Source organism: Triplophysa rosa, linkage group LG6 (genome assembly GCF_024868665.1).
Source record: "Triplophysa rosa linkage group LG6, Trosa_1v2, whole genome shotgun sequence".
NCBI lineage: Eukaryota > Metazoa > Chordata > Actinopteri > Cypriniformes > Nemacheilidae > Triplophysa > Triplophysa rosa.
The window spans coordinates 4,168,796-4,182,551 of NC_079895.1; the positions used below are offsets into that span (position 1 = coordinate 4,168,796).

A 13,756-nucleotide genomic window follows, 5' to 3' on the forward strand; every position below is an offset into this window, starting at 1 on the left:
GCAGTGCTAGCTAAGCAGTGTATCGACTATTCTTACGTAATATAATTTATTAGGTTAATTTAATAATTAACATTTTAATTTCAGCCTGTTACAAAGGCTAAACATTCGAAGATCCCGTAGAAAAATTAACCATGGTTTTGTAATAGTGAAAGTGAATTAAGAATCCTTTTTTAAGGATTGCTTTACATTTACCACAATTTCACTACAAACATCACAGTTGATCTTTGGAAAAAAGGTTACTAACTATGGTTATTTTCTTTACTATGGTTAAGGGATGCTGATAAAGCACTAGGTGAAAGAGACTTATTGCAATGCCCCTACACAGAAATGATCTGCAATTAGATTGAATTCATTCGGAATGACATGGTGCATGTAAACAAAGCCATTTTGGACGAAATTTGTTAAGTATGATTTACAAATAAATGTATTAATCAAAATGTATTAATTAAAATAGTTGAGCTTTTTACTTCTATTCATACTGTTCATATGTTGAATTGAAGGGCCCTAAAGAAAGGGCCCCTTACATTTAAACTTACACTAATATCAATGTAAGGTCCTTTAGAACTTGTCTTCCTATTTTGTACATCTTTACATTGCACCTGTAGAACATATAATCGAATGATTCAGCATCTTGGAAAAATGGAGAGGGAGAATTCATCCACTAGGACTTGGTTAAGTCTCTGAAGCTACATTCAGGAACTGTCCAAGGTGCTATCTAAGGCTTTTTCACACCTGTTCATGTATTGTTTAGTGCTCCATATAAATAAGGACTCTGGCCTTTACAAAATGCACAAATGGCTGTGGAGGCTTTTACAAACATCCCCGCTTGAAAAAAAAGATTTTAGTATATGTAATGTATGGTAACCATGTTTATTTTGGCTGATTGATTACCACTTGTATTACTATAGTTTACCTACATAAATCACAGTTCATATGGTTCCTTTAGTAAGACAATGGTACATTTTTGGTTATGCCAAACTATGGTAAAATTATGGGTACTCTTCGTAAGGGCTGACGTAAGCATAAATAATCGTACATTTAAGTTTATTACTGTTTCATTAAATACATATTAGTCTATTTAGTATAATAATATTTAGTGTATTTTAAACGTATTTGAACTTTAAAGCTCTATTCTGAACCACAAAAGGGACGAAGCGCGCCCACGGTAAAGAAAGCCTGGCGGGTGCGCGCGCTGTAGAGGTGCATGGCAACGAGGAAGTTTCTGAGGAGCCTAGAGACTGAGCGCGCCGAGCCAGTAAATTAACACACAAAGGCGAATTGCCGTGAGAACTTTTGCCCCGTAAACATTCACATGATGTTTGAATCCCCGCGTAAATCGACAAACGTGCTCCACGCGTGGTCAGAGAGCAAGGTAGAGTTGCACGACACGCAACCGGTGTCTCCACCCGGGACGGAAAAATGCGTCAAGGTTAAGAAGAAAAGAAAACAACAGCGAGGCGAAATACGATCCGTCTCGGCCCCTCAGTTACCCACCGACGACGACCTTTGCGCGGACGGGGACCGTGCGCAAAAGGAGACGAAATATATAGCGGATGAACCGATTGTGCGAGGAATCTTCCAGATCGGGAAGAAAAGCCACGACGTGGTTCTCACAGCAACGAGGGTAACGTGGACCCCCATTGAACCCGAGACCCCTACAGGTGAGCTGCGCCACTCACTGTTTGCCTGTTTCCATGGCGACTATACGCTGCTCATGTTTACTTCCTGTGTAGGGGTGGCGTCACTCTAATACTGAATTTGCCAATTATCCATGTTCAAGCGTTTATGACGAATATGTACAATAAGTGGTCAGATGTGGTCAATAAGTGGTTTTACTTTAAGTAATAGCTCACTGCTACTTTCTTACTTTTACTCAAGTCATTTTTTGAGTAAACTTCTTAAAGAAAATAGTGGATTTTTAATGTCGACATGCATTTATGAAATGTAGAAGAGTAAAAAAAAAATGAAAAATATGCTTTATAATGTAGTAAAGTACATTTTTCCAAAATATGAACACTCTGATGATAAAAATACTTAAATACTGTCCACCTCTGATTGTAATACAATACATAAAATGCTGTGCCAAAAATGCAATACCAGAATTGATTGAAATAATCAGAAAACGGTATAGCAAAACAATTATTTTCTCATTTACTTTTTAACATTTGTGTTGCTTTACATCTAACATATTTTTTTGCGATTATCAACTACAACGGGACCGAAAATTAGCACGTTTTACTTAAGGGAACCCTACTACCAGCAAGGAGCAAAAGAGAAACAACAACAATACAGCAATCCAAATAAAAAAAGGGGGAAAGGGGGTAATGTGACTTCTGCCAGAAACTCATGTGTAACAGCTGTGTTGGTAATGGACTCCGGCTGACTGTTGTGACCACCTAAAGTAGGGCATCTGTCAGTCTTATGGACAGTTAGAAAATGTCCAAGTAAATGATACTCAAAACTACCATCTGCATCATTACACTAAGAAGATAACCATATGACTTTTTAGAAGGATTTGATTTCATTCAATATCTGTGAAACACTAGGCCTCTTTTTGTTCTCTTCGCGTTTTATTTAAATAATATACCTTGTACCCCCATGTAAATACTTACAGTTTCAAATAATTTGACAGGTAGGCAGATAGATGCACTTTATTTGTGCCAGATTCATGTGGAAACGTAAGGTGCATATGCAACTAATATTATGTGAGCTGCTATATAATTTTAGTTTAAAGAACACCATGGGGAGCACGTCGATTCCTGATGTGTGTTCCAACTTTGATCGTTATGCAAATGTGAATGCGAAAAATGAAACAATTTTGAAACATGCCCAGCAGTTTGAAGTTCAGGCATGTTCTTCCTGTCTCTGGCTGTTGTTTCACGCAAGCACTTCAAAAGCACGAGCTCTGCTGAGCGAAAGAGAGCTTCAGACAGCCTAAGCTTTATAGACAGTACTTTTCATCTGTGATCCAAGCTAATGTTATTAAGCCACAGCTCTCATTACACAGAAAGCATTCATCTAATAACCCCCTATGGCCTCTACCAAATGGTCTCATGAAAATGCCCAAAAATGATAGCGAGATCCTGATATGCTGGGGTTCTCTATTTGAAGCTCATGTGATTCTTTCTACTAAAGGATCAGAATGTTGCCCCTGATCTCTCAATGCGGGCGGCTGAGAGAGGAGATTGGAAAACATTAACCATCGTACATGCACAATATCACGTTACATGATTGCGATGTGGCATTTAGGAGCTTGTTTCTATGACAACACTGCGTTGGATTTCACTGAAGAATCGATACCGCTGTTTACATCTACCGTTGCTTAATGTCTGATTATTTGCTGAATTTGTGTTGTTGCATTCTTAAGACCTGTGTTCGGATATGACAAAACTCTAATCAGATTTATTTTTGCATATTTACATATGTAGACTTTTTTGAAGGAAGTCACTTTCTGCCATCACTGACCCTCATGTAGTTTCAAACCCAAATTAATTTTCTGAAGAATACCCTGCATGGGAATGGGTTTGAAATGACATGAGAGTTTCTGAGCTGACCACATGGCCGATCTTTAAATAATGCATGAAGCTTATATTTTTAGAGATCAGAATGATTGCCGAATGATGCACTTTCCAAGCCTTACGTTGCATCACCATCGACTCATCTAGTGTTAATATGCCAGTTTGCTCACCTTTTAAAATTGAATGGAGGATCCGCCGAATTGGCCTCATTAAGGCACAAGCGCAGAAGCGCACCGGAGAGCTGGATTGTTTGCCAAAGGGATCTGGCTTTGACTTTTTGAACCATGAATTTGCTTAGCATTGGCTTTGGCTTCACTTCAGTTTGTCTGTTGAATGTACAAACACCGTGATTTGATCTGAGTGCCAGAGCAGTTCTTATGCCTCCAGTCAGTGCTGTTCCTTTCGATCGCTCTGGTGGGTTATGTGTTGCTTTCACCTTTGGCTTTGTAAATGTATACACGAAACTGAGTCACGGAGTGCAAATGTATGCTTTAGTTTTTTTTTTTTACATAAAATAGAAAACAGAAGACAACAGCTTACGTAAATGATTCAATTTTCATATGAACGTTGAGTTTTTTTACTTAGTCTAAAAAATCTCATCATTGTTTGCACTGAATTTTGCAACACAATATCACAGCAAAAACATAACTAGTTTACAATGTGGCTAATTTTGGCTAATTCTTATGAATTCGTATAAAATACATTTTAGTACGATTTGCTTAAGAGGCGGGGTTAGGGGTGGGGCTTCAGTGTTGCTTTTTATTTAGGGATGGTATGTTTTTGTACGATTCACAACATACAAATTCCTGTGAGATCATGTGCAATTTAACTACTTACATTATGGAATATTTCACAAGACAACAGGATAAGGAAAATCACAATCTCAATTGTTCAATCTAAACAACACAGAGAGTACATGGAGACTTTTACTTACATTATGTCCTGAGACCAGCAATCCCACGTGTCCTCTAGAATTCTGTGAAGAAATCTTAGCAATGTCTCACTTATGTCTGTTTTTATTTTCCTAAGCGATGTTGGTTAAAATGATATCAACCATACAGTAAGTGAGAAGCCCAACCTTCAAGCATTACATTTTTCTTGAGCCATAGGAAGCAATTTTGCAGACAAAACAGGTCTGGATTAAACTGATCTTTTAAAAAAAGAGGATAATCAGATTGCAGGGATTTATTTTACATGATGAGAGAATCTAATTACTTTATATGTTCAGTATAGATGCTCATTTAAAGGGATAGTTCACCCAAAATGAAAATGATTCCATCATTTACTCACCCACAAGTCATTCCGAACCTGTATGGCGTTCTTTCTTCTGCAAAACACAACAGAAGATATTTTGAAGAACGTTGGTAACCCCCATTGACTTCCATTGTAGGGAGACATTTCTCAAAAGGGTAAATAAATGTTGAAGGAATTTTAACTTTTTGGTGAACTCTCCCTTTAAATCTTTAAGATACTGCTACATTACATAAGATTAGAAAATATATATATATTTGAAAAATATAACATTGATTTTCTTTATTGATCTATCACTTCAACCATTTATTTGCTCTACTTTAGGGTTTACCATATACAAGCTGCGGTTCTAATAGATCTTTGAAAATGACCTGTTTTTCCCAGAACTCTGAGGACTTTGGTTGACCATTGCGGTGAGGATGGAGCATCTGCCTCAGTGTAGCTGTATAAAACCGGCCGGACTGGCTCAGCCTCAGATTTCCAAGGCTAATTGCACCACTGAGGTTATTTGATCCCATTTCACAGTATCAAGGGACAGAAGGGGGACATTTTTTAGTCCAGACATGTCCTCCATCCTCACCATGGAAAGATTTTGGGAAGAGACGAGATAACTCTGAAGTGCCACATCACTCCACATCAGTGCCATCGCACCACTCGCTGATAAATAACTGTACACGCTTGTTTCATAATGTCAATCAATAAAAAACCCAGTGACTTCACATATATGACAATAAGTCATATTAATTTAGCAATTAAGCCGCATTAATGAAGTTATGTTACTTATTTGAGCTGGGCTGTCTTATAGATCACCGTTTTTTCTTTGCATCTTCAAATGATTTTGGCCGCGAGCATAATGAAAAGAGGGTGATGATAATTGTTTATTTCTAGAGCCTGTTTAAAAATAATGAGCAGTACATCATTAGCATCAATAATGAGTCATTATGCTGAGACATGTTCGGCTCCTTCACCAACACCTGAGACTCAGAGCAGGAGCCTCTGGTTATAGTCCTCACCGCACGACATCTTAAGAGTGATGGACTGTTTTTCATCGCGCCTTAAGACTGCATTAATCTGCACTGTTTTGACAAGTCAAATCTGAGCATGAGGGTATCTATTAAGGGCTCGACGACAGGGTAAAAATACATCATCTGCAAACCAGCAGGAAAGAAAAATAACAACATGAGATCTCGCCATTGTTTTTTCTAGACAACGAGACTGGGTGGAAAGCAAATGGTTCTCAGATTTTTTATTGAAAAAAACGATGTGCCTCTAGGAGAGTTTTTGAAGAAATCTCAATAACGTTTTTCAATTTTTCATTAACATTCCCTCAAGAGTGAATCATCTGACTTATGCTAGCCACATAAACTTACATTTATACTCTGTCAACAATAACATTTCTGTGTTTATTTCTCCAAAGAAATTTAGGAGAAACGTCTGAGACAATTTTAAAGCACAAATGATACATAACCGAGAACTCAAAGTCTTTTGAGCTAAAAAAGAACACCTTTAAGCAACACAATTCCAAGCTTGAATATAATAACAAGACAGTAAAGAAAATGCAGTAAAATGTGTTAAATATAGCTGAAAGTACTCCAATATTGGTAGCTGAAAGCTAGGGTTGTCACAATATTAGATTTTCACTACACGGTTATCATGGGCTAAAAACCCGTGTTAATGGTATTATGATGTTCTATTGAAAAGTTATTTTTTTGTCAAATTCATGGTTTTTGTCGATGTATTGTGACTAAGCCTGTGGCGGGTTTTTTTTATTTTGCGTTCACTTTGCGGTTATTGTGACCAAAAATTTGGGATAACGGTATTATCACAATATCTGTTCATGTTCTATGTTTATGTTTTTTTAAACTAACAAATAATGTTATCATTCAAATTTATCTTTAATTTAGTATATTTTGTGTTTTCTCCTTTTTTGGCCAACAAATCACACTTACAATTTGAGTGTAAGGATTAGAGTGAGAGTTTGTAACTCAGCGATATACTAAAATATATACTACTATGTATACACAGTCATATGCCATGTTTTTCTACAGTAGCTTCACGTTTTCAGCTTCTTTACAACGCTATTTGTCATGCAGATTGTCCCGTTTACGGCAATCAGCTGAAAACAGTCAAAGTTCAGACGTGTGACCTTTTTCTATTGCAGTAGGCTTATACAGTGTCACAGTGTAATTGCACACAGGGAACAAACAGACGCTCCTTTGTTTGCATCCTGGGGGCTTGAAAACAGCAATATAAAAATGTAAATATTGAATTTTATTGTGTGGGTCTGGGCACACAGGCTTCTACAGGCACAGGTGGAAAATATGCTCTCGGAAGCCATGCTGGGAACCACATGGCCCTGCACAACATGGGGGCAAAGAGTGGCTTGCTGACCTGGCACAAGCTTTCCACAGTTGGACCCCTTTCAAACCACGGTATTACTTTCATCTGCGAGAGCACAGCACACATCAACAACGATACGTAATAAGAAGAGAAAACAAAGAAACCCTCTGCCAGACAGAACAATGTGGCTGCAGGTGATCGGACAAGATTTAAAGATATATTTTCTGTAGGAGGAACGTCTAATATTGACAAATATCACATCGGATGTCTTAAAAAAGTGAAAGCACACAAACCACAAAATTTTAAATATGAATTATATTTCTAAGTTTAATACGAAAGACTTAAGATTTGTTTTAATCGCTAAGTACGATAGCGATAGTAATAGTGATGTTTGTCTTAACAAGCCCAGACGGCATCAGATCACAGACTGCATATTGAAATCACACTGTAACAAAGTCTAGCAGCACAGCTCACTCCTGGTGCAGAATTGATTCTTTTCGTCTATACGTTAGCTGCACGATGACACGACGACGGCCCCCCTGCCTCTCGCATTTGCCGGTATGGTGCTGAGAGGAAGCTTGTATCCATCTGGAAGCAATAAAGTTTTCTAGAAGAGTGCACAGTTTTATTTAATCTCCCTGTGTCTTACTGTGCTTCAAATGAAGGGCTGTTCTCATCTTGTCATCTGAAATCAACCTCATGTGCGCCAGAGTATGACACTTGGCAAGCTGGGGACCGCAGAGGCATCATTCCCTGCTTTGTTTTCTGCTCTCTGGATATCTGCCGCGTGAGGTTCAGAGCAGAATTGGTAATTACCAATTTCCTAAAATTAAATGCTTTTCTGCCAACAGGCATTTCTAAGAAAGTGAGACTTTCAGTGGTGAAGCTTCTGTGGGTTACTTTTAACGCTTTAATTGGAGTGCTTTACTTTTGAAAGTAGGTGAGAACCTGTAAAAGTGGTAAAAAATCTGTAAAAAAATGTTTTTATTCACAGTTCAAGTATAGTTTCAATATCAGATTTTCACTACATGGTTATTGTAGCCAAACACATTACATTTTATTGTTTACTTTATTTTTACTCTCTAAAATATGCCTGATAATGAAAAAGTAAAATAGTTGGCAAACAGCATTTCATGTTAAAGGGATAGTTCACTGAAAAATGAAAATTCTATCATCATTTACTCACCCTCTTGTCATTTCAAACCTGTATGATTTTCTTTCTTACGCAGAAGACAAAAGAAGATATTTTGAAGAAAGTTGGTAACCAAACAGCGCCGACAGCACCAACACCCATTCACTTCAATTGTATGGACACAAAACCAATGCAAGTGAATGGTTGCCAATTAACAGCATTCTTCAAAATATCTTCTTTTGTGTTCTGCAGAAAAAAGAAAGTCATACAGGTTTGGATTTATGACAGGGTGAGTAAACAAGTCAAAATTAAATTATTTTTGGGTAAACTATCACTTATATCATTTACTCACCCTCGTGTCATTCATTGCATGGACACAAAACCACTGAGGCATTTCTCTAAATATCTACTTTTGTGTTTTACACGAGAAAGTCATACAGATTACTCTTTAAACACTAGTCAAACAATTATTGCTTCAGTTGTCCCAGAGTTTACTGTCATTCAGCCTACTTCATTGTAATTCACAAAAAAAACAAAAACAAATTGACAGCCAGTTTGTGTGATGTGTGTGTAAGTGTGTGTAGTGGGTGCACACAGAGATGCATGTAACTGTCAATAAGAGCGACGAGATCTCGGGAGACGACAGATCCATAGTCAGGCTTCAGAAGGGCCCCGTGTTATATGACCTCGTGTGTTACCAGACGTGTCATATTGATTTGGCCCCTTGCAGCCCCTTTAGACCAATGACCCTGAACATATGGTCCTTCTTATTTGTGAACTTGTGTGCCCTGCAGCAGAAGAAGAAATCTTCTTCATCCTCCTCTGTAAGACCAGTTTTGAGTTATTATATGGATTACTCCCAATATTCGGATCACATAAATAGGTGTGATGACGTTGAGAAGAAAAATCAACATATTTTAATATATTCCAAACAAAGTGTTACATAAACAAATGTAACTGCGCATGCACGCTTTTGTGGCCCAAATTTAACTTCCGGTACACATCCGCAAAGAATAGAGTCCCTGCACATTATTTCTGATAACAAGCAAAAGAAATAAGTAAATTACATTAGCTAACAAGTTAAAAGTATGTCCAACCGATATTACTTTGGGTTACCAGTAGAAGAACCGTTACTTGGCTAAACTTAAATGAGACAAAGTTGCACGACCCATTCAACAAATTGTTTATTTAATAAAATTAATATACAATCAAATTCAACACATTGTTTATTTAATACAATTATTATACAATAAAATATAAATTAAATAAAATATAAATAGTTAAATTATTAGCCACTAGCCAGACTGATCAACAAACACAGACCGGAAGTTAACTTCGGGCCATACGCGTGGGTCTGATGAAACCATCTATATAGAATCAAAACACTGATTAATTTTTATTCTTAGTGAAAAAACACCAGGTTGTAATACAAGAAAAAAACTGGAACAATCAGACACTTTTTTGTCTTTTATCTTATCTAGCAAAATTTTTTAGTCGCATGCTTACACTTCATTTTAACGTTCGCTTTCTAATTGCATCAGCAAAGCCACGTCGAGAGATTCATTTGGCCTCCAATCTAATGCAGTTGTTAAAGTTGCATCATTATTTCCGCAAAAATAGACGAGCAACTGTGGAGCTCTAAAGCGGCTGAAATACAATCGAGATAAAAGTCTGCGTAAGCAAAATGTATGGCTTCCCAAAAATAGAGAGAACACAGTATTAGCAAAAACAAAAGTTCCAAACGTGTGGCCTGTTCATGAGCAGATCAGCAGGAGACACCAGTCAGACTCGCTCTTTACAAAATGTATGATCTCAATCTACATCTCATTGCTCCTGCTTAGTGTGGAGCTCATTTAAACTCAATTTTCCTGTGCTTAATTGCGGGGACTAATTGGGTCCTATTGCCAAAGCCTCAAAACATGAGAGCCCGGACCAACCTGACCACCGGCGTGCACGCGCTGACAGGCAAGGCTCGAAAAGGGCAGCATTTGGAGTCTCTATTAAAAAAGTGCTCGCTCAAAGAGTGGACATGTGCAAAAACTGCAACACAATTAGCATCAAGCGGATAAGTCCTTCTCTAATCCTGTTTACGGTCAGCATCAGGCAGATGCGCCAAGATTGATTTGGACAGGGCGCCAGCTTACTGTAATGTAGTAGGGAAGAAGCCCCCCTTTTTCAATCCAAACCCCCCTACCTCTCTCGACCCTCCCTCTCTCTCACAGCTTCCTGTACAAAGCCCTGAGCACGGGCCACCTCGTCTCACGTAAAGCTTTGCAGGGAGAGATTATCTCCTATTTCCACTAATTCAATTGACTCTGGGTTTTGTAGAGCGACCACAATGAAACGAAGCTCCGCAGTTAAATAAATAGAGTGATGGAGGTGTATAGGGGTTCGAGCAGAAGCCAGAGTACGAACAGATGGCGGCGGCTGTCCCGCGCAGTAATGTGAGAGGGTAGTTAATGTTCTGAAACGCAGAGGTGCGGCTTGGGGTGCTCCTAATGAAGAAAGGCTTTCACACGAGGAGAGACGCTCCCATTTACAGAACTTTGTTCATCTTGAGGCTGGGAGACAGATTTCAGCGCTGGGGCTTTAATTGGAGTTTGCCTATGGGTAATCATTGACAGCGGGGGGTCAGGAGAGTACGAGAAGCTTGCAACCTAATGCGTAGACAGGGGTGTAAAGTGCAAAACTCTGAACTGTCAGTCATTACAACTTGATTTCAGTGGTTGTTTTGGTTGTCAAGAAGGAAGAGATATCCATTTTCTTCTACTCTCCACATGTTATCAAAAATAAAAGTGCACAAATTAGCATTAAGAAGCAATGAACTTAATGCCCAAAAACAATCAGAAGATTATTTAAAAGGGTAAAACAGATAAAAACGTATATAAGTCATCCTATAAAAATGTACATTGTTTTTGTAGCTCAACTGGTGTCTGTCAATGCCAAATGCATGGGTTTGATTCCGAAAATGCATGAACTGATGAACCTTAAATGCACGAAAGCATCTGCCAAATCTATAACAGAGAATTTTATTTTATTTTACTATTTTATTTTACTATTATTTTATTTTATTTTATTATTTGATTTGATTTGATTTTATGATTTTAAACAGATAGTTCAATACAATTAATATGTCATTAATGTCAAGAACAAAGAAGAACAGTATTGGTAAGATGTTTGAAAACGCTGGTGTATTCTTAAAAGTCTGAAATTACTTTTGTAGACAAACATATAATATATAGAAAACAAAACTTTTAATAAAAAAACCCTTCAATACTCTTAAAGAGCCATGGTGAGACCACAAGAAGCTGAATGATAAAATGCCAAGAGAACGATTTTGCAAATTGTAGTCAACTTTGGGTGGCAACTTTAAAGATGCTAAAATATAACATAGCTTTAATTTATTGTAGATGATCAACATTTGTGCTACTCTATGGTTTTGATGAGGTGGAAAAAATATAAATAAAGAAAGAGTAAGTGCTTCCAATCCTTTGACGGATAGTTTAAGTAGTATAATACAAGAAGAAATGAATTAAATGTGCAGTTTTGTCAAACTTACGTTGTTTCTGTCCAACTGTAGCATCTGCAAATGTGGAAAACAGACAAAAATTTAGGGTCCGGTGGAAGGTGAAAACAAACATAAAAGCTACATTTTGACCTTTTGGGTGCAGAAATGTTACTATGTGGACAAGAAATGAAATGTATTTAAAATGCCTTGTGTGTGTGTTTGTTTTAGCTGAGCGTGATGTAATGAAGCAGGAGGAATACGTCGAGCTCCAGGACGTGTTTGCTGTGAAGGTAAAACGGCGACGGTCGGCGGGGCAGCAGACGGGCGGCACTCTGCTGGGCATCACACTTTTCCACTGCAAGAAGAAAGGCCTCAAACTTAAGAATCACACCATCCATCTCAACAACCTGAGCGTGGACCACTGTGAGATCTGGTTCAAAACTCTCAAAGAGATCCTCAACGGTACGCTCAGAATTCACCAATCTAGAAATTGAATAACAAACCAAACACATACACAATTTTTAAATATCACCCTACCACGACGGAGCTTTAGTAAATTTTATGGCACACGCTGTGCAAACATGAACTTGGTCAACATTTGCTTCACTTATGTTTTACTGTGTACACTGACATTTATTAAATGAAGATTGCAGGGTTTGCAACGGCTCCTTAGCTAAATCTAGTGTGCCATATGCACCATTTTAAGGCATTATAGGTATAATTAAACTGCCTTTTAATGTTGTTTTTTACCATTTTATGCTTTTATACAGAATGCTAACGGCCATACATTGTGAGTTGAGTCTCATACACTTTGCATGAGAAGAACTTTTTATAAAACATGTTGCTGTCCATTCACATTGGTCTCTTATGAATTTCTGTTTCTAGATATGAAACGGTTTTAAAACAGAGCCAATGTACTGTATCTAAACTGTATATAAGTGATTTCTCAAGAACGCATCAGAACTACAAATGTGATGTGATGTGATATGACGGTCTAGATGTTTCAGCAACATTCTAGCAACATAAAAAAACCCAGTACCATGAATGAACTCCATGGACTGCATTAAAGGACGCTGAGAAAGCCGAGGGGCACCGTCTTCATTGTGTGATGACCGTATCATTGAGTGGGGTGTCTGAAGGGGGGGTTCGAGGGGGTCTTGCGAGAGGTGGTGTTGGCCGCAAGGACCTGCTGGATCAGACTGGAGGAACAGGTTGGTCCTACGGCCTCCCCGGAGTTTGTAATTATCTGTGCTCCTCTTGCTAGGGTTTACTGCCAAAACAGGCCCGCGGCCCGCCTAGCACTTCACTGTGCCGTGTGGGAGACAGGTGCCCTTCCAAATGCGTCAGAACTCCTGCTTCAGGTCCCGAGACCGGATTAAGGGAGGGACCGTCTAAGACTCTACGTAGGAACATCAAGATTAATTCTCTTTTATAAGCGTTACAGTGGCATTACGCACTGTACAAACTTCCTTCGTCAGCTGAATTCGCGTTGAGCGCGCAGACGCTGCCTTTGTGAAAATGAGCATAGGTAATCTCAGTTAATCCCAGACTGCAGAGAACGCAGCTCTCTTATCACGATTTAATCTGGAGTCACAATTACACTAAAATTTCATTGTCGGAAATCCTTCTTAGTCTGTGGTGTGTCCACATAAATTGACAACACGATATCTAAAACCAGACAAGGGATGTGAGTTTAGGACTACACAGTGTTAGTGTATTTGTATGATGACGCACTTGTGATAATGCTGTGTTAACACAACGTCTGTTAATCCTTGGAATTTCAGTTACAGCCCAGAGTAACCGATGATGTAACTGTGGTTATGAGGAATTAAGGGGATTGTCTCAGGTCCTGCGACTTTTCACTATCAAACCCATCCCCCATCTCAGGGTCTTCGAGATGTTTCTCCATGAATAAACCAGAGAAACGTTTTTCCAAAAGTGTTGGAGGTTTAAAGATTGATATAATGTTTTTGTGGGTAATTGTAAAATGTACTTTGGGTGGAACAT

General features: G+C 38.3%; 2 protein-coding genes across 2 annotated transcripts in view; both read left to right on the forward strand.

The window, feature by feature from the left end:
* The window catches only part of dnajc10 (DnaJ (Hsp40) homolog, subfamily C, member 10), a 255,365-nt gene that overhangs the window by 210,378 nt on the left and 31,231 nt on the right, over positions 1 to 13,756 (forward strand). The window lies entirely within an intron of this gene.
* cerkl (ceramide kinase-like) overlaps positions 1,185 to 13,756 on the forward strand; it is a 51,402-nt gene continuing 38,830 nt past the window's right edge. The window contains exons 1-2 of the mRNA XM_057336655.1: positions 1,185 to 1,661; positions 11,978 to 12,211. Of these exons, the coding sequence (XP_057192638.1) occupies positions 1,313 to 1,661; positions 11,978 to 12,211 (583 nt within the window). The 5' untranslated portion in view covers positions 1,185 to 1,312. The remainder of the gene's footprint in view (positions 1,662 to 11,977; positions 12,212 to 13,756) is intronic.